Source organism: Silurus meridionalis, chromosome 16 (genome assembly GCF_014805685.1).
Source record: "Silurus meridionalis isolate SWU-2019-XX chromosome 16, ASM1480568v1, whole genome shotgun sequence".
NCBI classification, from domain to species: domain Eukaryota; kingdom Metazoa; phylum Chordata; class Actinopteri; order Siluriformes; family Siluridae; genus Silurus; species Silurus meridionalis.
In genome coordinates, this window is record NC_060899.1 from 3,551,269 (window position 1) to 3,577,419 (window position 26,151).

Sequence of the window (26,151 nt, forward strand, 5' to 3'; positions counted from 1 at the left end):
CAATAAAAAAATACAAATAAAATAAAATATAAACCAGACATAGTTATGATTGCCTGGACTCCCGTTAGCTTAGCAATTTTTTTATAGGAATTTCATTTTCCACACACACACACACACACGGTCAGATGAAGACTCTGCTCAGCAGTCTGTATCTCTATAACAGATCAATTAAACAATTAATTATAGATAAATCAATAAAAAAAAGCCATAGAAAGGTATTGAACAAACAAACACACACACACACACACACACACACACACACACACACAATACTACACAGTGTGGAGTACAAAGAAATATCAATGTATTTAAATGATCAAAAGGCACAAGGTATTGCTAATCATATAAAACATGCTAAAACCGGTCATAATTTCTTCTTCTGACTTGGAGAGACATTTAAAGACATTAAGAACAGTTTAAAAGGTCCATCATTGCATAACCACCAAATATACTATTCCAAAACTCTGCTCTCACACTCACACTCACACTCACACACACACACACACTCACACACACTCACACTCACACACGCAAACACTTGGACACACATTCACTCTGTGTTTAAAAGTGATTTCTGAAGGATGCTTTGATTTGTTGCTATTAGCAACTACTACTGAGTAAAAAACGTTCATGTGCGTGTGTTATGCAGGAAAGAAAAAAAAAAGAACGTCAGACTGAGGATCGTGACTTGCTGGATTTCAAACAGTGCACTTGGAAATGAAAAAAGTGAAAAGTTTAACTGCATGTGTGAGATTTGTTAGGTTTTTTTTTTTTTTGAGTGGGTGGAGACTAATGGGAACTCTAAGGCCAGAAGCCCTTCAGTACAGAGTCAGGATCATATTCACATAAACTCAGTCAGATAGCAGCAGGAATGGTGTCACCCCAGTGCATTGTGGGGTAAGATAGAGGATGGCACAAAGAACCATAGCGTTGGCACTACTACCAGCCAATCAGGTTGGCTTTGGCCTTCTCTGTAAGTTTGCGGACTCTGCCTTTACTCGATGTGCCGAAAGTTATCGAGGCGTCCTCGAACAGGAGCTGCCTCTGCTCTTCTTCAGAGTCCTCCTCGTTGTAGAACGCTGTCCTACGGCCCTGGTTTCGCGTTTTCATAGGCCCCTTACTGTTCCCGTCCGCACCGGACTCTGCCCCTTCTGGTACCTCCTTCGGGGCGGGCGACATGTTCTGTTCGTTGCCACGCCGACTGCTCCTTCGAACTGATATGGGGCTCGGAGGGGCTTGCTCTGCTGTCCTCGCTAACCGTGGTCTCCCACGACGCTTTGGTTGCTGTGAAAGCCCCGCCCCTGAGTCTGATAGGCTAGCATCCTGCGTGGCGGACGAAACCCCGGCCTCGTCTCCCGTCGACTGGTCAGGCTCCTCCTCGTTATTGGAGTTCAAACGCAGAGCCTCCAGCTCTTTTTTACTTTTCCTGCCTCGCTTCCCTGGAGGACGGGGCAAGACGGGTGGCTCGGCGACCTCCGCTGTCCTTGTTTGAGACTCTAGTCTGGGTCTGCCTCGCCCCCTTTTCACTACGCCCAATGTGGTTTGACTGCTATGGCCGTTCAGGTGAATGTTGTTGGGAGGAAGAGGAGGAGGATGATCCACTGGACCTGGCAGAAGAACACAGTGGACATATGAAAGAGGAAAAACAATGACAGATGCCTCTTGCACCAAGTCCTTCTTGTTTCTAAAGTCAGGGTTCCTTCACATTTCTCATTCCAGAAATCCATACTTTTCTATACTCAAATATGCAGGACTTACTTAAAGATTTTAAAGACCATATTAACATCTAAATTCCAACTATATCATGCGTTATTTTACAATCTCTGATGTCAGAATCACTGATGTTTAATCACACAGTCAGCGGGCGCTGTTCTGTCAAGGCAACTGCTGCCTCACAGGGTAACAACCAATCACAGCTGTGCAGGTCCAGTCTAGCGCCAGTCTTCTGGCAGCGCTTAGAGTCTGATAACTAACTGTTGGCGTGTTACAAAACTAGACTCGAAACCTTTTAATTTCACCTTGTATGTATTTAAAATCCAAAAGGTTAAAAAAAAAAAAAAAAAACGTGCAAATTGTTCCACAAGTATAGACAGGAGCAAGGTGTGGCTTAAATATGCAGGAAATCACACCCTGCCACGTGCTAGAAATCTTACATTTCCTGACATTTGACTGACATTTATCTCCTTCATACACCTGAGCAGCTGAGGGGTTAAGGGCCTAGCTCAGGGGACCAGGAGTGGCAGATTGGTGTGGCTGAGATTTGAACTCACGACCTTCGGAGCCACAATTCTCATGCCTTAACCACTAAACTACCACCTCTTCAACTGCATAAATTGAAAATATAATGGATCACAAACCTGGCGTGTGCTTAACAGGAGTTCGAAGTTTCCTCCTCGACTCCCTGCCGCCACTGTCCGTGTTGTTGGAACTCTCTGGTTCCTTGGAGATGCTGGGAGAAGTGTGAGAGTTTGGAGTTCGAGTTGTCTTGGATGTGGATTCAGGTCCTTTGCTGTGGGTTGGGGCAGGGGGTGGGGATGACTGCGTTGGAGGCGGGTCTGTGGACTGGGTGCCGAAACGACTGGAGCTGCGAGTGCGTCCAGCGGTGGTGACCACGGGCTCCGCTTTGCCGTTGATATGTGGAAGTGCTTGTCTTAAGGACGCGGGGCGGGAATGGCTAGCTGGTGTGGGTGGAGCTGCTGCATCAGAGCGAGGAGGAGCCCGAGAGGAGACACGCCTCTTTCTCTCAGGGCTGAGGGGAGAAAAAAGAAAACAGAGGGGAGCATTACTTAGGGAAAACTACATGAAATAACCAGCAGGGTGAAAATTACTGAGGATTTCTCTTACAGGACCTTACTTTATTCCAAAGTTTTTTTTCCATGCTTTTATTAAGAGTTTTTCACTGCTGTTAACATTATTTACCTACTTGCTTCAGTTAGTGAAGATTATTTATTGAACCAATTCATATCAATGGAGCACACAATCTGGCTAATAACTTGAAACGCTCACCAAAGTCTATAACAAATTTACGCAGCGGCGAGCCGTGCATTTTACCCAGAGGCCTTCAGTGGTGTCCATTCTGAATCAATCCACCTCTTATTACCACGGCTATAGACACCATCAGTATTATAGAGAAGCGCAGTAGAACAGAGCGCTGCATCACACACAGGAATCTCATACACTGAGAATGAACGCCATCACAAAAGCAAGAAACCCAATGAACACAAATCTACACGTCTCCTTTCACTGTAGCCGCAGCCGCACCGCCCGCTAGCAGAGGCACTGACATTCACTTAGGAAAATGACTCCTGTGTACTTTACTTTCACAATGTCCAGCTTTTCCTAAAAGATTCACCATGAAAATGTCCCTGTAAGTGTATCTGTGACCAGATCAGTTGTCAGCCATTGTTGAATGAAAAAATAGATATAATTTAAGCTTGTGCAGTTTGCACAATGCACTGTACAGATGCGGGTTGTTACTGTGTCTAGTGTGCTCTCTGACCATCCAATCAAAGGATGTGAAAATGCTGACGTGATTAGACGCCAGCTAGAGGGCCTCGGAGTGGCCAAATCGGAGTCTGACTGGTTACAGCAACATGGATGTTCTTTGAAGCTACAAAAAGCCTACGCTGTTCATTCCCACAGGCATTACGGCAACATGTGATGTGGTGGCTAAAATCTGATTGGATTGAAACTCCGATCTAAAATCACACTCCTTGCAGTAGCGCACATGAGAGAAACACTATGAAATAAAGGGAATGGACTATTGGAAATATTCCCAATATATTGGATTCTGAGTGGGTAAGCAGAAAGGCCTTGCTGACCCTGATGGCCAACCACTGGATTACCACCATACACAGACGCCACCTTGAGAACTATCGTGTTGAGAAAGTATAATAGACACATTTACTCAATAACTGGGTATTTGTTATAGCATATTACAAAAGAAACGAGACAAATCACAGCTACTTATATTTCCTTTCAGCATTCCACATTTTGCCCTGCAATTGGAATTGAACCTACTGGCTTTAAAATTTGGAAATATTTCAAATACAAAAGTAAACGTAAAAAAACTTTCAAGGATTCAGCACTATTTTAGGTCCCGATTTACTTGTAAGCAGATATTGATGTTAACAGAGGACACGCACACTATATATCTCCAAAAGTATTGGGTCACCTGGTCATAAGTACGGTATGTGATTTTTAAACATTGCATTTAGTCCCAATTTGCTCTTATAATTCCCTCCACTTTTCTGGGAAGATGTTACACCAGATTTTGGAGTGTGCTTATGGATATTTGTGTTCATCATCAAAAAAGGCAGGTACTGATGTAGGTGAGGAGACCTGGAGTGCAGTCAGCGTTTACATTCATCCCAAAGGTGTTCAGCAGGGATGAGATCAAAGCTCTATACCAGGACACTCAAGATCTTCCTCTCCAGATCATGCAAACCAGATCTTCATGTAGCTCACTTTGTGCACAGGGGCATCGCCATGCTGGAACAGGTTTGGGTTTCCAAGTTAGAGCGCATCTAAAGACGTCCTATACAACTGTGTGCCTGCAGTTTCGTGGTAACAGTTTGGAGAAGAACAGCATATAGCAGGAAAGAGCAGGTGACCCAATACTTTTGGCAATATAGTGTGTTTTTTTTTGGTGAAAATGAACGGAAGCCATGCCCACTGTTGTTAAAGCATAATGGGGCGAATCAAATACTAAGAAACTCTGACATTCGTGCAAATATTTCAGAAATTCTCCTTTTCACTAAAACTGTTGTCAATAAAATAATTTGTAATAAAAAGAAATCATTTCTATGTAAAAAGAAGGCAAAACAGAAACCTTTTCCCTGGTGCCCTCAGAACAAGAGCAGGTTAGTTAGGTTTTGATAAAGAACATAAAAACCAATTGGACACAATGTTTCTATGAATCAGTGCACCTGGAGGCGGAGCTGGACTGGGACGAGCTTCTTCTCCTCCTCTTTATGGTTTGTCTGGTTGGTCGCTCTCTGTGCAGACGCTGCCGGGTCTGCCGCTCTGTCTGAAGGCTCTGAGATGCTTTGAAATCATCTACAATCGAGCTGACGTGTTCTTCAAACAGGGCAGACAGGCGAAGACTCATGCTATAAATCTACAGTAAACACACACATACACAATTTACACTGCATTATTATGTAAAAAGGAGCATAATTTGTCTGTCTGCTTTGTTTTTTTTTTTAAGCTATGGAGTAAATATGGCGTATGTATACTGTATGTATATGTTTTACTTAATGCATGTATGTATAAGTATATCTACCCTGGACTTCTTGCTGGGTGTGTAGGCTTTGGAGTTGCTGAATATGAGTCGAACATCTTTGCATAAATCCATCGGAGACTCGTATTCTCCAGCTAGGAGAGTTTTCTGGACCGTCCCGAAGTCCATAGGGGTGTCCACAATTTCCAGGTAATCCTAACAGAGAAGAGTTCAGGACGGTTTTTACATTTATAATTAGGATTAACGACATCATTCGAGAGAAACTGAAAAAAAGAAACATTTCTGCTGTTATACCTCCTGTATTTTTGGCAAAGCCACATCCAGAAAAACACATCAATGGCTGTGTAGCCTGGACTCCCTGAATGCTTGTGCACATGAGAACTGGCAACGTGACTGACAGTTAAATGGAGATGCTTGTCCTCATTGGTTCGGTATTGGTCCAAATAATATTGGCTCTAAACATGTTTTTTATACTTATTAGTGGTGTGACTGGACAAATAGTAAAATACTGAGACATTGGTGTTTAAAAGCTGCACATGAACTACTATTACAGTCACCTAAGGTGGTAAACAGGGTTTTGGTGTGTGTATCTGTGAGTTACCGGATATTCTTCGAGATCCACGGGTTGTCGGAAAGGCTCAGAATCCTCACACTGGAATATGAGGTCCAGCAGGTCTCTGCAGCGCCCCCTCCAGGCATGGGGGTCTCCAGATGCAGGTTTATTTCTCAGATTTCTCAAGATGGGCTTCTGCTTGCCCTGAAAACAACACAATATCAGACTCATACAATCAGGGATAACATATAAACAATAATTCTGTTTAAACAATTGCAGAAGTGAGCTTGTCGCAGTTACAAATGAAAATCGTGTCGATTGCATGCACGGTAGTGATGTATGCATTACGTTCTTGAATGTTGTAGCAAAACTGAAAGATGAAAGCAAAACTTCATGCAGGGCTCAATGCTCTAATGTGAATATGAAATATTCTAATATGAAAGTATCTCCGCAGTGGCATTTAGTGATTATCTAAGATTCCAGCAAATAAAATTAGAAAATGAGTCCAATCCAATCCAGTATAATCCAATAGGACTGTACTGCTCTGTCCTGTATCGGATTGATCTGTGTTTATTAGTATTGTCTTCCTTTCAGGTTGAAATACATAATAACTAACATAAACACACACAGTGTTTCTCGCTGAAATGATATGCTGATAATCTCATTTGTTGATGATCTCACATCTGACTGAATCATGACCTCGAGTCAGTGCACAGGAATCAGGTTTTAATCACAATTCAATACATTGATCAAATATATTTGCATAAACTGGACAACAGTGTTTCCTCGAAGAACTGCAGAGCATAACACTGACCCAAAGCAGCCTGAAGGGCTTTGTCAGGAGCGACAGATAACTTGTCGCTAAGCAACCATTGTTTGGAGGACTTTCTCACACTGCACATACAGCCACACCTCTGAACTTCTTCAGAAGTACTGAAGAAACATTGGAAACTACAGGTCAGGAAGAGTCAGAGGTACTTTGTGAAAACACCCAGAGCTGCGAAAGATTCCACCGAACAAAAATAGCAGGAAGCAAGGAATCATCTTTGTCACTGAGAAACATCTTACCTTATTATTGCGCTTTGAGGTGCCTGGAGTTTCGGGCTCTTCATCCTCTTCTTCCTCTTCATCCTGCATTTCAATAGAAACCTGATCAGTTAATAAATTCATCGCTAAGCTTGAGGGACACCTGCTTATCAATCTTATCAGTGTTTAAACGCGTGCGTCAGAGTGACCAATACGTTGATTGTAATGGAGGTATGGGTGGATCGTGTGCCATTCAAAATAAAAGTTTAGCTCTTAGCCTTTCATCCATCCTCCACTTGATTGATGTACAGGTCTGAAATCTCTTCTCTCGCATTCCACCATGACTGATGATCATTTGGGAGTCTGTATGATGCTACCACCACCATGCTTGACTGTAGGCAAGACACAATTTTCTTGGTTCTCCTCACCAGGGTGTCATCACACATGCTGGACCCTGAGCCAAAACAAGTTTATCTTCATCTCATCAGACCACAGGACATGGATTCAGTAATTCATGCTCTTGGACAGGTTCTTCTTCAGCAAACTGTTTGTGATCAGCTTCAGAAGAGGCTCCTTTTGGGACGACGTTCATGCAGACCGACTTGTTGCAGTGTGCTGCGTCTGGTCTGAGCACTGACATGTGGACCTTCTGCAACCTCTAAAGCAACACTGCAGCACTCATTGTCTGTTATTTGAAGCAGCTTCTAAACCTGACCGGGATGAGGACTCGACTTCTTTGATGGACCCATGTGAGGTCTGAGGGGAGCCCGTCTCGGAAAACCTCTGTGGCCCTGAAGACTATTGTAACTCAGTTTTAGGGTGATACTGATCTTCCGCAGCATCTTTGTGGAGAGAAACATTTCTAATTCTTAAATCCTCAGAGACTCTTTACCATGAGGTCCATGTTGAACATCTAGTGGTCAGTATGAGAGAATTGAACTCAAAGCCCCAAATTTTAACGGCTCAATTACAAAATACACACATTTCTATGGATCTGTCAAGCAGACAAAAACATGAACATGATGAATAGGACGTGTGGCTTTGCACGGTAACACGACGTACAGCTCTTATCACTGAGAGTGGACTCACTTTTCAGTTATTTAGCCATTGCTGTATGTTGAGTTTTTTTGAGAGGAAGGTAAATCTGTACTGCTCTAAAATATATCCAAGTTTTATTTCTATAGTATTGTCCCTCGAGAGGATACACAGAAATGGTGGCTGAAATGTTCGGGGGTGTAAATGAGGTAGATCATTTTGACTTTTTAATAATAGCTTGCAAGCCAGAAAATGTGAGCATCTCTGATGTACCTGTTTTAAAAGAGAGGTTGAGTTTGACTACTTACATCGCTCGAGTCGGAGAAAGCTGTCTTCTTCATACTATTGTACAGTGGAATAATGTCAGTGCAACTTTGGTCCCTATTAAAAACACAAAGAATACAAATAACCACTGTTAGATGAAGTACACAAACCACGTAGTTGAGTAAAAGTAGAGATAAACTCGGTAAAATTTGACTCCAGTAAGTATTTGCCTTCAAATGCACGTAAGTATTCAAAGTGCTATGATTTATTACCGCTATAATGTTCCTCTTATCATTTTTGTCTCAAGACTTTTACTTAATCAACTCAGTTTATGTGAAAAGACTCGAATGTGACTCTCAGAAAAGTGTTCTATTAATAGAATGATGTTAATGACTCAAACACTTTGATTTCTATTACAATAATCATGAGCCCAAAACCTTAAACTACTTAAAAAGTAGTGAAGTAAAAGTAAAAGTCTCCCCAAATGAAAATACTTCAGTAAAGTAGAGATACGCGGAAAAGCTACTTAGGTACAGTAACGGATTTACTTCGTTACTGTCCACCGCTTCTAATAACACTAATTAGAAGCAAAGAGGACACCGAACACCAAAATCGGGCTGAAATCAACCAGATTTCTATCCACATTGAAAGTCCATGTCAAAAGGATATCAAAGGCATTGTCATTTTTTTATACCAATTACAAAGGATGATTAAAATGGTGCACATTTTTTACTATTTTTAAACAATTTCTCCTTATTAGTGTAAAAAGAAAGTGTCAGTTCAGTGGTTAATGCTTTGTATTACTGATTGGAAGGTGAGGGGTTGAACCCCTGGTATTGCCAAGCTGGCACTATTGGGGCCCTTGAGCAAGGCCCTTAACCCTCTGCATTCCAGGGTTGCTGTATCATGGCTCTGAGCCCATTTTCCTAACCTCACTAGGATGTGTGAAGAAAGAATTTCACTGTAATGTGTATGTGACAAGTAAATACAATTTATTTCCTTTTAAATAATGAAAATGATTTTATGCTCGCTTTTTGAATGCATTTTAAATTGTTGACCACATACTGAGGTGCATCGTCAATACAGACTATGCATTTGCTTAACGCTATTACTGCAGTTGGAATTTGCAGGTATGAAGTATAACTTACTTGATAAACTGCAGCAGGAGGTCTGATACAAATTTGGCCGTTTTGACGATAAAAGCTCCGGGCTCGTTAAAAGTCTGTGCGTTGTGCTCAATGTAGCGAATCTCCCACATTAAAGACGACATTCGCCTGCCGTAAAAAAGGAAAAAAACATATACATATATTAGGTATGCGCATCTTCTTAATTAAAGTTTAATAGTTGATTCGCATCTCGATGCATAGCCAACGATACGATACATTAAAGACACATATGAAGCAGCTGTATGACGCAATGAAAAATTCAATATTTTACAGATCACAGTTCACTTTTATTTCTTTGGTTCAGACAGACAGCAAATCATCAATTTACTTAAACGCCTTCCGACTTCTAACACATGCTTCTTTCACAATCATGTCTTTGTAATGCAAAAAAAAAAAGAAAAAAAGATTTAATAAAACCAGACGTTAATTTCCTGTTGTGTCTCCAGAAAGATACAGCTCTACCTCTGCCATGTTAATCTGTATTCTATGTGGGTCTCAGGACACGCGGTCTCTGTAGTGTTGCGATACGTTGTATTCACGTAGCAGCAGCGGTGCTGAGAGAACGCGCTCGAGAAACAGTTTAGCGATGAGAAATCGATCCACATAGCAAATATCCGTCACAAATTATTGGTCGATTTCTAAATAATAAAAGTATTGCGGATCTACTAATAATTATATATAAAGTTTTTTACCTACGCACATGTTAAAAAACGATGCACTGCCATACAAACGGCAACTTGTATCCGATGCACACTTTTTTAAATCGATGCTTTTATTTACTTTTATGCAGATGCACTGATTCGAATCGGTGAATTTTACGATCCCTGATGCATATGTCTGTATCTGTATCAAAATGTCTAGACATGTTTAATATTATAATATCAGTTTACACATAGGCTTTAAATTTGGGTGGTCTAACCCACGGACCGCTTTAATGTCAGACAATATTTTCACGGACCTGCCTTTAAGATAAATACAACAAAATAAAATGATACGACCGACATCAAAACTGGTATTTTCTAAATATAATAATAAACGTGAATCCACTGTGTTGTTTGTTAATTTTGCTCGTTTGGGGGTTTGAATTTGTAACCGAGGCATCATAAGATGCATCAAGAGTGAGTCATAGACATATCTGGTGGAGAGAATCAGGTCATTTTCCAAAATAAAACATCGTTCAGAATCATATAATAAATAAAACAGAAATAATGTAAGTTATGTATTCTTTCTGTGCGACCCAGTACCAATTGACCCATGGACCGGTGGCGGGCCATAGCCTGGGGGTTGGGGACCACTGGGATAAACCACCAGCATGAACACACTATGATACAATTTAATGACATTCAATTTCAGTGTGTATCTTACTGTGTGTGTGTGTGTGTGTGTGTGTGTGTGTGTGTGTGTGTGTGTGCACTGACCTATAGAAGCGATTTTCCAGTCTGGTCCGGATCGTACTGAGGTCCGTGACATAAGCCACCACAGTGCAGTATGTGGGATACGCCTGCAAATCCACGGGCACGGCGAAAGGAGCTGCTACATCTGAGATCAAATACACATGGGAAATGGTGGCGGTTGTAACTTAGTGGTTAGGGCACTGGTCTTTGGATCCAAAGGTCATAAGTTCGAATCCTAACCACACCATCTGCCCTGAACAAAGCCCTTAACTCCACAGCTGCTCAATTGTATGAATAAGATAAATGTAAGTTGCTCTGGATAAGAGCGTAAATGAAATAAGAGAATTATTAACTATTTGTTTTCCTTTCTTTTATTTTATTATGTCTGTAAATAAATATTTATGACTTACATTTATCTAATTTATACAAGTGAGCAGTTAAGGGCTAAGGGCCTTTCTCAGGGGCCCAGCAGTGGCAGTTTGGTAATGCTGGAATTGAAACCCCATGATCTTCTGATCAGGAGTTGAGCATCTTATCCACTGAAATCTCACTTCCATGCAACCTTTGAGAAAACACCCTCAATCAAAACAACTTATTTATCTCATTCATATAAGGGCCTTGCACAGGGGCCCAGCAGAGGCAGCTTGGTAAAGCTGGGATTTAAACCTTCTGATCAGATCAGTGATCTTATTTGATCTGTGTTGTCTATGTAGTCTTGCATAGTATTTTATTTACAAGCTAAATTTAAAGTTATTTATGTCTGTACTCTTAACAGTCACCAACAGCTGGAACCAAATTCCTTGTGTGTATCAACACACGTAAACCTGATTCTGAACCTGATCCGGAGGTGGCAGCACAGTGTTTGAAGTGCTGGACATCTGAACGGAAGGTCTTGAGTTCAAATCTCAGCACCACCAAGCTGCCACTGTTGGGCCCTCAAGCAAGGCCCTTAACCCACAACTGCTCAAGATGTATTAATTCAATAAATGTAAGTCGCTCTGGATAAGCGCGCCTGCCAGTGATGCCATAAATGTACATTTCAATCCAACAGCTTAACCACTGAGTTATATTTGTTGAGCCTATTAACACGAAGATGCATACGGTGGTCTTCTTACACGTAATCAAAAAATGAACATTACATCAAACCACAGTAGTGAAAAAACACTGGCTGGAGCTTTTACTGAAATAGGATGTTTAATTAACATGTCTTTCATGATTGGTTTGTTTCCCTTTGAATACTTTTATGTGAAAGCAGTGCAAAAACGATTTAAACCACAACATTCAACCTTCACTTTTCTGGAATTTTCAGTACTAAACCACAGTCCATTGAAACTTAGGGAATGCATCAATTTAATGTATGAAATAAACAAACCCTGTCTGAATAGGGTTTTAATAATATTTTGGTTGATCAGCTAAAACACTGAGTAATGGAGTGGTCATATACCCAGCGTGATCAGCTGCTCGATGCCAGCGATGATGCGTTCACACTCCTCGTCACGTGTCCGCGAGCCCCACTCTCCATCCAGAGGACGATAGAGTAAAGCCTTGTGTTCGTCTGCAGTTAATGGCACGCTCTGACCCAAGACTTCAGGAAACGCCGCTATGCACAGAGAGAGAAAAAGAGAAAGAGAGAAAAAGAGGGCATGAGACAAGAATGTAAAACATCTAAACAAAATAAAACACTGGTCTGAATTTCAAACCATCAATTAAACACCCTTTCCTTATTTGCATGCAGCATAAACATGATTCACAAAGCTGTTAAAATATGTGTGTGTGTGTGTGTGTGTGTGTGTGTGTGTGTTCAACCTTCATTAGGGATCTCTTCCATGTCCCAGGGGCTCATCTTTTCTGTGTCACCATTATCCCAGCTGCAAAACATACAAATGCACACACACACACACACACACACACACACACACACACACACGTACATTTATACACACACACACACATCATTTATTAATGTAAGCCCTGTTTTAATAATAAGAGCTTGGCTAAGTGTACGGTTCTGGCTGTTGGGTTTTAACATCTCAAATAGAGATTCTAACCTTTGTGACACACTACACAGGTGCTCATTTCGAAATAATTAACAATAGAAGCATTACATTGTCTGCTGATTCTCCCTTTCCCGAAGCCCTACACGTTTTTATGCGCACCTTTCCCCATATACAGCGCATCTCTAATAATAGCTAACTACTGGCGGTGAAGTTTATTAGCTTAGTGGCTCATGGCCACTTAGAGGCGAGTGATAAAGCACAAATTATACATTAGTATGTTTATTTATTTTTTTATTTTTTTTAAAGCACCATTATCATGAACATTATTATAAACCATAACCCTAGTGTCAGCTCTTCCGACATCAATTCATAACATCTACAATGGCATCCCGCACAAATCAGATAACTAACTGTACAGTTAAAATGATTCAAAGGTCTTTATAAGTCACACAAACCATTTAATTCCTGGTTCCCGGCCAGCTTGCGGTTTACTGGGTAAGAGAGACACAAGTCACGTTGTTCTGTTGTCTCCTAGATTATCTTTATAGCTGTATATCAAATGTATATACACTGTGTATAACTTTGTACAGTTGTACATACAGGGTACATATTTAAAATGTATATATCCCACATTCTCTACAATAAATGTGTAGATTTATACCAATAGTTTTTCCGGGTTGCGTTATACAGTATGAAAGCGACCTCTAGAGATGAATCACTGACGCCGCATGCTTTTATTTTTATTCATTTTGGTTGTAACTGTGTGTATTTTTACTTTTTGTTTCAGTTTGAACGCATGTCTTTTATTTCCTTAATATTTATTCATATAATTAATATATATTCATTCATTTATTTCATTTAGCACATTTTCATGATTTAGTACTGTTTTTTAATTTATTCTATTTTTGTTATAAAGTTCAGTACTATTTTACATGGAGTATGTTTTTTTTTTTATTTTATTTATCCAGCATCCATTTTAGACGGTTGTGTGTGTATAATCTTTGTGTACTTGCTTAACATTTTTTTTTTACACTGTCCAGATATTTTTTTGTTGTACATATATACAGTACATTACATGCTGTTTGTTTGTTTGCTCGATTCTTTTCATCATTTTGATTATGCCAGAGTTCAATAGTTATATGGAGTAAGTATTCTGTAAGTATTCTAGTATTTTTGCTTTTGTTTTGGTAATACATTTTGAAAGATTCCTAAATATGTACATTATCTCTCTATCTATAAACAATGCCTTTTTTGGTGCTTTCCTGTTATCTGCTGAATTGTGTGGAAAAAAGATTTCTAACAGCTTTTTAACCAATTCACATGACTTCCATTTGAAAGCAGCCTTAAATAAACCTACAAGTCAACTCCATGACTGCATATGCAGGGAATTTCACAGGTTAAGGCATTGGATTTTGGATCCAAAAGTCGTGAGTTTAAATCCCAGACTCTCCAAGCTGCCAATCTTGGGCCCCTGAGCAAGGCCCCTAAACCCCATAACTGCTCCGTTGTATGAATGGGATAAATGTAAGTCACTCTGGATAAGGGGCATCTGCCAAATGCTATAAAAGTAAACGTGTGTGTGTGTGTGTGTGTGTGTGTGTGTATATATATATATATATATATATATATATATATATATATATATATATATATATATATATATATATATATATATATATAAAAACGTCTTTAGTGCGAATACTGACCAAACATTATAGCACTGAAAGAGGCTGTCAGGATACTCTGCCTGGAATGGTTCCTGACTGTCGATCGTACCGAACCACCAGGCATCATCGATGACAGAGCGGAAACGATCGCCTAAGTCAACACAGAGTCGTGTTTAAAACACACACATGCAAATTCGATTACAAATCCAATCGTCTGGATGTAACACTTACCAATCATCCACTGACGCTGTCTGGCATTGTCAAACTGCTGACGGAGGACCAGGAAATCGATCACATCTGGCATGTCATGGTACCTGTTAAGTGAAGAACCAAAAATCAGTCGTTTCATCTTTGCAAAAGCCTGAAAAAAAATAAGAAATGCAGCTTTGATGAATGAGTGAGTAAACGAGAGTAAGTCATGTGACACGTCTCCACTTACTTCATGGAGAAGGAGCCGCCTGTTAGTTTGCCCGTGTCTGGGTCCAAGAAGGCCAGCTTCAGACAGCACAGAGTGGGCAAACCCACCTCATACTTAATACCTACAATCTTCATCAGCTCCTGCTCCTACACACACACACACGTCGACACAAAGAGACCAATTTTAACAACACATTGTTGTCATTTTAAAATATTTATGTTAATCAATCAGTTTTTTTTTACCATTTATGCCGAATAAGTGTGTGTTATTTAGCAAATTCCCACATGCAAAGATGCTGAATGAAAGTACAGATGAGCCTCTAATTACGGTGGTTCCATTTTTTTTTTTAATCTTACAATGATTTTGATACCCACTGCCACATACATATTTGCTGTATAATTCATTAGAGGTCGACCAATTCATCGGTTTTGATTAATCGGCACCCATAGTTGATTGCTGGAAATACCTGCAAAAATTCATACCGAGAGTTTTTCCGGGTTGCGCCGGAAAAGTCCGTTGCCATTATACAGTACGAGAGCGGCCTCTAGAGGCGAATCACTGACACATTTGCTGTCTGTTTTGATACGAGACTGCGCACTGCACCGCAAGTGAGCTTCATTTTAAAAATGCATTAGTAAATGTTAAAAATAAAATTGAACTTCAAAGCGTCATTATTTCATGTAAATCCAACCGGTCCTGCTTAAAACAGATCTTGATCTAAATGTCTTGATCTTTAAAAGGCCTGAGCATGAAAGTTACATTTATTTTTATTTTTGTAATAAAGTTAATACTATTTGACTAATGATTAATCGGTTATCTGCAAGTTCGATCGAAACTAGTTATCGAATACAGTAAAATCGTTCGGCTTCGATCGTTTATACAGTGCGATACTGTAAATTGCTTGGGTACTGTTTTGCTGTCATTTCTTCAATTATTAACAAATTACACTATACAACCCCTTCGTAACTCGAGAACTACCTGTAATATTGTGCTATTAGACAGAAAAAAAAACACATTTCCTCCTCAATCAATCCTACAAAAAATAAAATAAAAAAGATATAAAGCCATACCCGCAGCTCCATCTTGTGCCAGGGCTGCTTCTTGGGGTTGATGCTAAAGATCTTGTTTTTTTTGGCCATCTCCACATACGCCTCATGACCTTGCCGGAAGTAATACACCTGCACAGACGTGACGTATTTACACCCTGGTGCAGTTGACAAATTTAGAACCTTTTATTAAAAAAATGTACAAGCGAAAAAATCTATTAAAATGTATTTAACTGTATGTTGACCGAAATTTAATAACCTGTTATTTAATTGTGCTATAAATGTGCCAGGTTTTTTCATGTTACAGATAAATGGATGCTAGCGTGGCGTTACTACACACAGTAGTCAGTGGCTAGTGTGTCCTGTGACTGATAGGTAGCGCACATGAGACACAAGATGGCCGACGACAATGCTAGTGCGTGCATGGAACAGCGAGTGAGTATGGTTTTGACTATATATTCTATGGGTGTGAATTGGGTGTATAAAATACCTCATCACCCATCTGTGGGGTAAAGGGGCATCTCCGTGGCACAGTGTCTGTAATCCAGTCGGAGGGCAGCCACTCCTCTAGAGTCAGACCCTGTTCCTGTAACTCGGGTAATCTCTGTTGAAAAATACCAACCCAGCCACCCACCCACCCACACACACACACACACACACACACACACACACACACACACACACACGCGCGCAATCATGCAACTATAGAGGATATACTGCAAGGCCGAGAGGTTTTAACAGCACAACTATATTTCTGCCTCAAAGAACAAACACATCCTTACCTTCCTCTTCTCCTTTGGCTTCTTCTTCTTTGGTAGTGCTCCGTCTTTGTCTTGTTTTTCTTTCCTCCTCTCTTTCTTGGCATCCTTCTCTTTTTTCTTCTCTCCGTCCTCCTCGGAGCTGCTGGTGTTCTTCTTCTTCTTTTTTACAGTCGTCTTCTTGGGCGGTTCAAGATTTATGCCTGCATCCGCCGTCCAGTCTGAGTAATCGCTCGAGTAGTCACTAAAACCCACCCACCCACACACACACACACACACACACACACACACACACACACACACACACACACACACACACACACACACACACACACACAGGGACGGGTCAGGGTTTGTGCACAGTTAATGCTCCCAGAAAAGCGTAATAGGATCTCTGGATGACAAAATTGTTACAGGAGATTCGCTGATGCTTACAGAGGAAAACAACTTGCCCCTATTGTGATACTGCTGTCGAGTTCATTTTTGCGACAAACGAAGTACAGACCTCTAAAAAAACGTTTTCCGTTGAAATTTTAAATGACTTAAATTGGGTCGGTGTGTGTGTGTGCCATCATATGGTTATGTTTAGGATCGGATAAGAGGAACTCGATGGCCAGACGGATTGCCTTCGGCCATGTCTTTTCTTCTGATCTCACACACACACACACACACACACACACACACACACACACACACATCATGTACCTCTGCACTAACACACTGCTCTCCAGCCTGACTGTTGTGACTATAGATCTCTGATTGGCCTTTTTTTCCATTTTTCCACAGTGTTGGATGAAGTACACAAACTGTGTAGTTGAGTAAAAGTAGAGAAAAACTAAAATATGACTGCCGTAAAAGTAAGAATGTCCCTTTAAACTTTCACTTGAGTAAAAGTGCCTTCAAATGTACTTAAGTATCCAAAATACGATGATTTATTATAAGGTTCCTGTTATAATTTTCATCACAAGACTCTTTACATAATCAACTGATTAAAATGATCACGAGCCCAAAACCTTCTTTTCAACTACTTCACGTAAATGAGGTCACGTGTGTTGCGGCGAGTTCGAATCTGGAGTTTCTTCATTATTTATTCCTCTCTAAATGTTCTGCTTGATGTTGAACTGATGCTGAACTGTACAGTTGGATTAGGAAGGTCACAAGTTCAAATCACAGTGGCAGCAATTTCCACTGCTGGGCCCTACAGCAAGGCTCTTAACCCTCACCTGCTTAGGTGTAAGTCTCTCTGTATATGGCAAATACCAGAAATGTAAAATCTAGAGCCAATTTTCTACACGTGACTCAGTGGTTCAGTGGTTGCAGATTTTCATGTTTAAAAAAAAGAAAGAAAAGAAAAAAAAAGAATGGAAAGTACCTGGAGCTGCTGTGATCATCAGGCCAGGGCTCCTTTTCTTCTCTTTCCTCATCTGAAGACTCTCTGCTTGGAGGACGAACCTCTGCCTCGCCCTGATAAACGACACAAAGCTTCATCATCATCGTTGCGAGTGATTATGATTCAGCGTATTGGCTGCAGACGAAACACTGAAGCTGTGTCCAGACGCAGTTAAAACGCCCGGGTAATTAGGACTGTTATCAGCGATCATTAGAAGCGTCAATGTCCTGATTTAAAAGAAATAATTATCTTTACTAATAAAAATGTCCCAGCGTAGAGTAAGTCTGTAACGTGATCACACCTGATACTACAGAGTACAATAAGCTTTTTATATCTTGCATTAGGATCGGGAAAGACTGTATTCCCAGAATGAGCGTTATTACCAGCGTTAATTATCTATCCTTACATTTCTATTGACTTTATATCTACATTGTTAAAGTGATAAAAACAGGTTCAAATGTACATTTTTTATATAATTATATTGCATTGTGTAATACGTCTATTGTACACTTTATGGCAACCGCAGTGCCCAAGAATAACATCTCAGGGACTGACACGATTGAACGATTTACTATTTTATATATATATATATATATATATATATATATATATATATATATATATATATATATATATATATATATATATAAAAAGCCACACATTTTATTAACGTGCGATTTATGCAGCGTGCATTTTTGTTTTTTTTTTTATTACAAAAAATAAATAAATATAAAGAGGTGCAATTAAAGCCTTTAATGTAACACACATTTATTATTATTTAAAATTACACATTATATTACTTATTAAGTCTTTTAATTCCTCAGATATAAATAAGTAAAATAATTTTAATTCACTAACTATTTGTTTTACTGATGCGCCAAGTCTTAAATCGATCACCGAAATCCGCCATGATGCGCACATCCGCCAATTAAAACCGTCCGTGTGTAAACAAAGCAAAAGTTTCTTTTGGTGTCCTGATGATTTGCGTAATTTAAAACACCATAATTATTCTCGAATGTTTAAGAGAACATTTTTAGCTGCCCTGTCATCTGAAACTGTAAACAAGCTTGTGTAAGTAAATTGTTCAGTGGAAAGAAAGAAAAATAATTGGGAACCTGGTATTTCGATTTTCGATCTTTTTTACGTTTCTAATAGACAAAACCAAGTTCTTTGAAAAAACGATTAATTTTGAAACGTCATGTTTTTATACTCTATGTTGAGTTTGGTTTCACTAATAATAAATATACACTTGCATAAAGCATTAATGTTAATTTAAGGTACATTTAGAACAGATAAAAATGTGCAAATAAGTTTGCGATTCATCACAAGTGTGTGTGTGTGTGTGTGTGTGTGTGTATGTGTGTGTGTGTGTGTGTACCTCAGAAGCACTAGGCTCCTCCTCATTAGCCTCACTCTGACGGCTCGTCTCTTCCACGGCTAGCCGCGTGTGGTAGTTGTGCTGGTTGCCTTGGTGACGCCGTCCCTCCTCCGGCGCATTTTCCGTCGCATGCTGCTTTGAAAAATTCAGACCTTAACACACACACGCAAACCCACGCATGCACACACCTTGACCCCAATTTATAAGTGAAATGGAAGTGTGTATATGTGTGTGTGTGGGTGTGGGTGTGTGTTTATACCCGGTTCTCTCGGTGGTACTGGCTGTGTACACTGCGTCTCCTCCTCTCCGATCTGTAGACGTTCATCTCCTCCTCTCCTCGAGCCGTCCTCCAGATCTCTTGTTTACTGCGCAGGATAAAACACTGTCGTTCAGCGACGCATAAATAACAAGAACCGAACAGAAAAAAACAGCTAAATATTTATGATATTTATGTACAGTTGTGAAATTACATGTGAAATTGAATCCAAATGTGTGCATAGACAATGTGATCTTGAACTCCTGACCTGCTGATCAGTAACCAAAAGCCTTATCCACTGAGCTACCACTTCCAAGAGTTTTCACATACCTGACAAGCCGGGGTCTGAGCCCATGGTACCCCGGATTAATGACTTGCTGATTGGCAGTGCTGGGGCTTGACCCCACAACCTTATGTTCAGTAACCCAGAGCACTAACCACTGAAACACCACTGCGCTGTTCTGTCTACATGTAGGCATTAGGTTGTATGTGTATATCTTGTGTGTGTGTTTGTGCGTGTGTGTGTGTGTGTTGTGTTCTTGGCTACCTGGCTGTACCGTGTGAGAGTTCAGGCACCAGGACTCGTCTGCTCCAGGCCACCAGGTCAGTCTCTGTGGCCATCTCGCTACGGGGAGCGTTGCTGTGCATCTGCCTGACGCCCTCGATCTGCCCGCTGCGCCTCAGACCCACGTTAGGGGGAGAAGACACCTCTGTCGGGGAACTAACAGACCCTGAACACACATACACGCCACATCATCAGTCATCTCTAAACTAAGCACGTCAATCACGTTAATCTTTATATCCTCGTCAGGACCTCGGGCAGCTCTGAAGTCCGAGCCCAGTCTCTGGTCCTGTTCCTGCTGCAGTCTCTGGATAATACTGTCCAAGGGACTGGAACCTTCTGCTGCCTGCTGACTCAACACCTGATTTAGTCCTGGGATGACAAGTAGAGAAAGCAAAAGAAAGAGGTAGGGAGAAGTCGAGAGAGATGGACAAATGGAAAAAGAATGTCAGTTAACCTTCTGTACCCTAAGAACCAAATTATTCAATTCAATTCATTGTTAATTGTTGAGCAGTTTTACAGTTTTAATGTTTAATTTCCAGTGCGGATAAATTGCCTAATGCCTACATACTGCCATATACTGTATATCCCTGATGAAGTCTAACTTTATGCAGCCGGCCATGTCGGCGTGCGTGTTCTCTACCTGATGACGTCAGCCCCATCTGCGGAATGAGCTGCTCCTCTCTGCAGTTCTCACGCCCGGGCACCAGGCGCTGATAGCGAGGAGGGTGCGGGTTCCCGTCCACATCCACCAGGAAGGGCGGGGGCATGAGGTGGGGAGCCTGCTGCGTCTGCTCGTCTAGCACGTAGTTGTGGGCGTCGCGGATCAGCGGCCGGTAATCGGTGTGGAAGAACATCTGGTCCGCTATCTGGTACACAGATCAGCACATGTAAACAACAAACAGAGGCACTCGGAACAGACATGATCCGAGTATCCAGACTTCACACAGCACTGGTGCAAAGCTTGGAATTAGGATTAACAACTTATTTATATACATCCAAGAATAAATGTAAATACAAACCGAATGTAACGATTTGCAAATCTCATAAACCCATATTTTATTCACAATAGAACATATCAAATTTAAACGAAGGAATTGTACTGCATTTAAAACTCATGATTCTGTAATGGAAATTACTGCATGGGCTCATTAACACATTTAGAAATCAATGTCTGTGAACATTGTTTGCCATTTCATCCGCAAACGCATAGAAGAAGGCATACGTGAACATGATCCATGAACACCACCATCCTCTCTGGGCCAAAGCTCATTTAAAATGTCCTGAGGCAAAGTGAAAAACTGTTTCGTGGTCAGACAAATCGTAATTTAAATTTCTTTTCGGAAACTATGAACACCATGTCCTCCGGACTTAAGAGGAGAGGGACCATCCGGAAGGTCCGGGAGTGCATTAGTGCCTGTGGAATGGGCTGCTTGCACATTTGTAAAGGCTCCACCAAAGCTGAACGATATATTTATGGATTTAGGGCAACAAACGCATTCATCCAAAAAAAACGTCTTTTTGGATGAATGCGTTTGTTTGAATGAATGCATATTTGAATATTTGAGCAAGACAATGCTAACTGCATACCGCATCTATTACAATAGCACGACATCATAGTAGAAGAGCCTGAAACTGACCTGCCTGCAGTCTAGAACTTTCACCATTTGAAATGAAACAAAAAACACAACAAAGAACACCAAGAACTGTTGAGCAGCTAGAATCCTGTATCAGACACAGATCGGAGAAAAGTCCTCTCCCAAAAAGTTCAGCAACCTGCCTCTCTCAGTTCCCAGACGTTTATGAGCAGAAGACGTGATGCTACACAGTAGTAAACATGGTCCTTTCCCTACTTTTTTGAGACGTGTTGGAGCCATCAAATTCAAAATTAGGTTTTTTTCTTTTAAAAAATATGGTAATATGGTATATGTTCTCAGTTTATATGTTATTTTGTTTTATTGTGAATAGATTTATAGATTATATTTATGAGATTTGCAAATCAATACATTTGGTTTATGGGTTATGTCTTTTTTTGGACATAAACAGGTCACTATGAGGCCAAACCCCACACTATAAAACAGAAATGGAATCATAAATACGTGCAGTGTCCTGGGAAACCAGGTCAAATTAATCAAAGATGATGTTCACACCGATCAGGTGGGTGAAAAGATGATGATGGGGCTCAGATGATCACAGCGAACAAGGTGCTTGATGCTGTGAAGTAACAGCGCATTTCCCCATTACGATTCGTTCAAACCCCCAGATTCTGTCCGATCAAGTTCGGTACCTTGTCATATCTGCTGCTGGAGCCGAAGCCGAAGATGAGCAGGTGTCCGTGAGAGTCCGTACAGGCGAAGTGCTGCCCGTCTGGAGAACACTTACAGTCGAACAGTGCACCGTGCCCCTGACCCTCGATCTGAAAAAAAAAAAACAACACATGAAACATGCGGCGTGAGGAGAAGACGTTTGGGAGACAAGCACGGTTTAAAAGCAGTAAACCTTGAAGTAGGTGAAGTGCGCTGAAGTGGTTTAGTCGTGAAATCAGTCAGATCCAAGATAAGGCGTGCTAAAGAAAACGTAGCGATCGCCACTGGTCAGCTGACCGACCCACGTCTCTTAATCAATTGTCTGAAGAGTTTAAAAGCTCAAAATGAACGACGAAATAAGTAGTAATTTCATTTCTTATAAGCTTTTTTTTATATTCCTTCAAACTAACTAAACACAGTAATTTACCGTAGTGTTAACTTTCCAAAACGGAAAAATCGCGTTAAACGGACGCCACCCCAAAAATGCTTATTTCAGCATAAAAAACAGTTCACTAGGTATTACATTTGCAGCATCCCAAACCGAGATTTCGTATAAACAACACCATGCTCATTGTCTCTTGTGTAAATGTATGATATACGCTGTATAGTATTTTATGTATACTTTTACTTTCAATTTCATTATTTTAACATAAAAACTCCATAAAACCAATTTCCTATGAGTTTTTTGGTCTACCGGGAAAATCAACCAAACTAATGTTATGTGGCAAATGCAATTCCGCGATGAACCAGGGAGGGGCGCCAGATTCAAAACGCGGTAAAGCGGGGGAATACTGTATTTGAGTCGCTGGGGAAAGAAACCAAGTGTAGAAGAAAGCGAGAGTTTTTGAGTAAATGTACTTTGTTAGTGCGCTTAAGTCACTTTCTGGCTACTTTGTAGTTTGAGAGAGTATCAAACAGATATGCAACTTTTACTCCACTACATTTATGATTTAATAAATGGACTTTTTACTCCACTATATTTACAAGAAGTGGTGGACAGTAAGAAAGCAAATGTAATTAATCATTGTACTTAAGTAGCTTTTTCATGTACTTTACTGAAGTATTTCCATTTAATGAGATTTGAACAATTTTTTTTGCGAAATCAGTCGTTTCCTTTTAATTTGGATAAAAAAGCTCGAATCGATTTCAAACACTAAGAAAGTTGGAAGTTGGTTTTTCTACGTTGTGACACGATACTGTGATTTTATTTGTTAATTAAAGATCCCCTTTTGATGTTTGGATCATTTGTTTCATTCTGGCATGTTGTATAAGACTGTAGAAAATACATCACTCATAATCACACAGTCCAGTGCTCATGTTAGTTCTCACGCTACAGTGTTCTGTATTGTTTAAAGACTATAATCACTCTCTTGATATCACCCAAATGAGGATGGGTTCCCCTTTTGAGTCTGGTTCCTCTCAAGGTTTCTTCCTCATAAAATCTAAGGGAGTTTTGATTTGTATTTTAGAAAATAAAACCTCACAAATCAGCCGTTTTTCGGCTTTTTACTAACGTGTCGTGGTTTTGAGAACTTTGTGCCTACGTCCGACGTGAGTCAAATGCTGTTCAAGTGTTGTTCAAATCACGTACTCAAAGACTTTTATTCAAGTCGTATCGGAACCGGTGACTTTTCAGCTACCGATATTACCATGTTGAAGTAGGAGCGTATTTTAACTCCTCGCGCCAGATCCCACACGATGGCATTGCCGTCGTGGCCGGCGGAGAACAGCACTCGGGGATCGAAGGGGTGTGGCTCCAACACGAACACCTCGTCCTCATGGCCCTGAGAACAGATCAGTCATACAATGAGCCAAAAATAGTCGTATCGTGATACTGACAGTAATCCGTACGTAATTTCACTGAGCTTCCAAGAGCATGTACAATATTTCACTCGTTTTCCAAAAGAAAAAAAAAAAAAGTATGATAATTAAATTTTTTTAACATTTGGTAACAAAATGTGTACAATGAGAGTCCATATGAAATGTGATGAAGCTTTTTATGAGGTGAGATTTATCACATTCATGGACGGAGTCTCCAGTGTCAGCACTTTCCACCAGAAGACTGAGGATATAATGTGCGGAAATGCTGCTATAATGTAAATAATAACAGGTCAAATGAACATGAACAAGTTCCGCAACTTGCTGTTAGTTTTTTTCCAAATGAGAACCCGCAACTTTTCAGGAGGTTAACTGTACACTCTTTGTTTACAGTTTTCTGGTCTCTTTTTTCCTCCTTTCTGTCAAGCCATTGCTAATTTCTTGAAATGATTTTACCCCCTACTAATCCACCATTAGCTGCTTATTGGGGGGGGGGAAACGGTATTTATATCGTTATACGTACGGTCTGCAACCGTTGAAGTGTATCTTCTCGAGGGAACTTGGATATATTTTAGAGTCAATGTGCAGCTTGTATAGCAGTAAAAATTTACTGTCCTCTGAAAAGAACTCATTAAAAGAAAATAGCCATTATTGTCTAAATAAAATGTCTGTCTATTAAAAAAGACTGCCGGGTGTTGACCCAAATTCCTCGGGCCAGAACCCCTCATGGTGAGCTCATTTCCTCTCGCTAGAGACGTTCTGGTGTTTTACTGCTGATGGGAGCTGTACACTGATGACTTGTGTGCTGACACAATAAAAATGTCATATCAGACTCCATTGCTGTGATCCATGGAAACAGGATGGAGCTGAGAGCCCAATTTATCCCCGGATCTCTCGTTCGGGTCTCCCTATATGTTTGCGGAAAGTGTGTTTAACCCGTACTGTAACCGTGACCTGTAACTCGGATTTTCCAGCCAGTTTAAGTGGGACTGGCAGTCGGAATGTAATAATGTGATGCTGGTGATCGGATATTTGTAGAAAGCACCTGCTCTCTGTCAGAGTGATTTAACTCCATTAAGGGACCTTATTTAGCACTGCACACGCACGATACACACACTAGGCAAGTCGCGCCGTTATAAATTTTCCAGTTACGAATTCAGGACTGAAAACATTTCAAACCTTGGAAACATCGTCGGAAATTAAGTAGCAATTCCTGTATACGCTCAAAAAACGCGTAGCCTTTTTTAATCATGTCTGCTAAGCTGCAAAGACAAGAGCAAGAATGACAAGCGTTTGTGCGTTTCCTCTTTACGCCGTCATTGTTTGCATACGTTCGTTACGTTTTCCGCGTACTCATTAGCTGAACAGCCGATCAGAGATGTGTTTCTCGCAGTCGAGCTCCAGCTCCAATTCGACATGCAGAATCGGACGAAAAACAGCTAACTATTATACAATTATATATTTTATTATGTAAAAATTATGATGCTACATTTGTATAGTGAATGAAAAGAGAGACATGGATATTCGCTAGATGGTGTAGGTTTAAAAAAGAAATAAAGAAGTACTGAAATATTTCTCTGGCTCTGTCAGGATCTGGGGGTTGTCAATTGTCAGACTGTATGAACATAATCCCCATGCCACACTGTACGACGGTTAAAAAACCGACGCACACAAGAAAAAAAAATATTCGGATTCCGCCTGAATTTAGAAGTAGGAATAAAAATGATTGCGACGGCTGTCGGTGAACAAACCGGTGATCAAAGACTACAGCTTTAATCCTCGGATCGAAGGAATCTTTTAGGATTTTCTAAATTAGTTTCTGGCCGGATTTGCACTTTGTATAGGAATTTTGGATTATTTTTTTTTTGTTACGGA

General features: G+C 40.4%; 1 protein-coding gene across 1 annotated transcript in view; it reads right to left on the minus strand.

Moving 5' to 3' along the window:
* Positions 1–282: 282 nt before the first annotated feature.
* LOC124398770 (pleckstrin homology domain interacting protein) overlaps positions 283–26,151 on the minus strand; it is a 50,361-nt gene continuing 24,492 nt past the window's right edge. Inside the window, exons 15-39 of the mRNA XM_046869106.1 lie at positions 24,108–24,242; positions 22,440–22,568; positions 20,796–21,021; positions 20,405–20,524; positions 20,138–20,321; positions 19,594–19,699; positions 19,335–19,466; positions 17,939–18,030; positions 16,591–16,810; positions 16,299–16,412; positions 15,833–15,940; positions 14,784–14,908; positions 14,576–14,658; positions 14,384–14,495; positions 12,487–12,548; positions 12,125–12,280; positions 10,705–10,825; positions 9,269–9,394; positions 8,165–8,237; positions 6,864–6,926; positions 5,844–5,999; positions 5,285–5,437; positions 4,929–5,119; positions 2,358–2,749; positions 283–1,607 (exon numbers count right to left, since the gene is read on the minus strand). Of these exons, the coding sequence (XP_046725062.1) occupies positions 940–1,607; positions 2,358–2,749; positions 4,929–5,119; positions 5,285–5,437; positions 5,844–5,999; positions 6,864–6,926; positions 8,165–8,237; positions 9,269–9,394; positions 10,705–10,825; positions 12,125–12,280; positions 12,487–12,548; positions 14,384–14,495; positions 14,576–14,658; positions 14,784–14,908; positions 15,833–15,940; positions 16,299–16,412; positions 16,591–16,810; positions 17,939–18,030; positions 19,335–19,466; positions 19,594–19,699; positions 20,138–20,321; positions 20,405–20,524; positions 20,796–21,021; positions 22,440–22,568; positions 24,108–24,242 (4,047 nt within the window). The 3' untranslated portion in view covers positions 283–939. The remainder of the gene's footprint in view (positions 1,608–2,357; positions 2,750–4,928; positions 5,120–5,284; positions 5,438–5,843; positions 6,000–6,863; positions 6,927–8,164; positions 8,238–9,268; positions 9,395–10,704; positions 10,826–12,124; positions 12,281–12,486; positions 12,549–14,383; positions 14,496–14,575; positions 14,659–14,783; positions 14,909–15,832; positions 15,941–16,298; positions 16,413–16,590; positions 16,811–17,938; positions 18,031–19,334; positions 19,467–19,593; positions 19,700–20,137; positions 20,322–20,404; positions 20,525–20,795; positions 21,022–22,439; positions 22,569–24,107; positions 24,243–26,151) is intronic.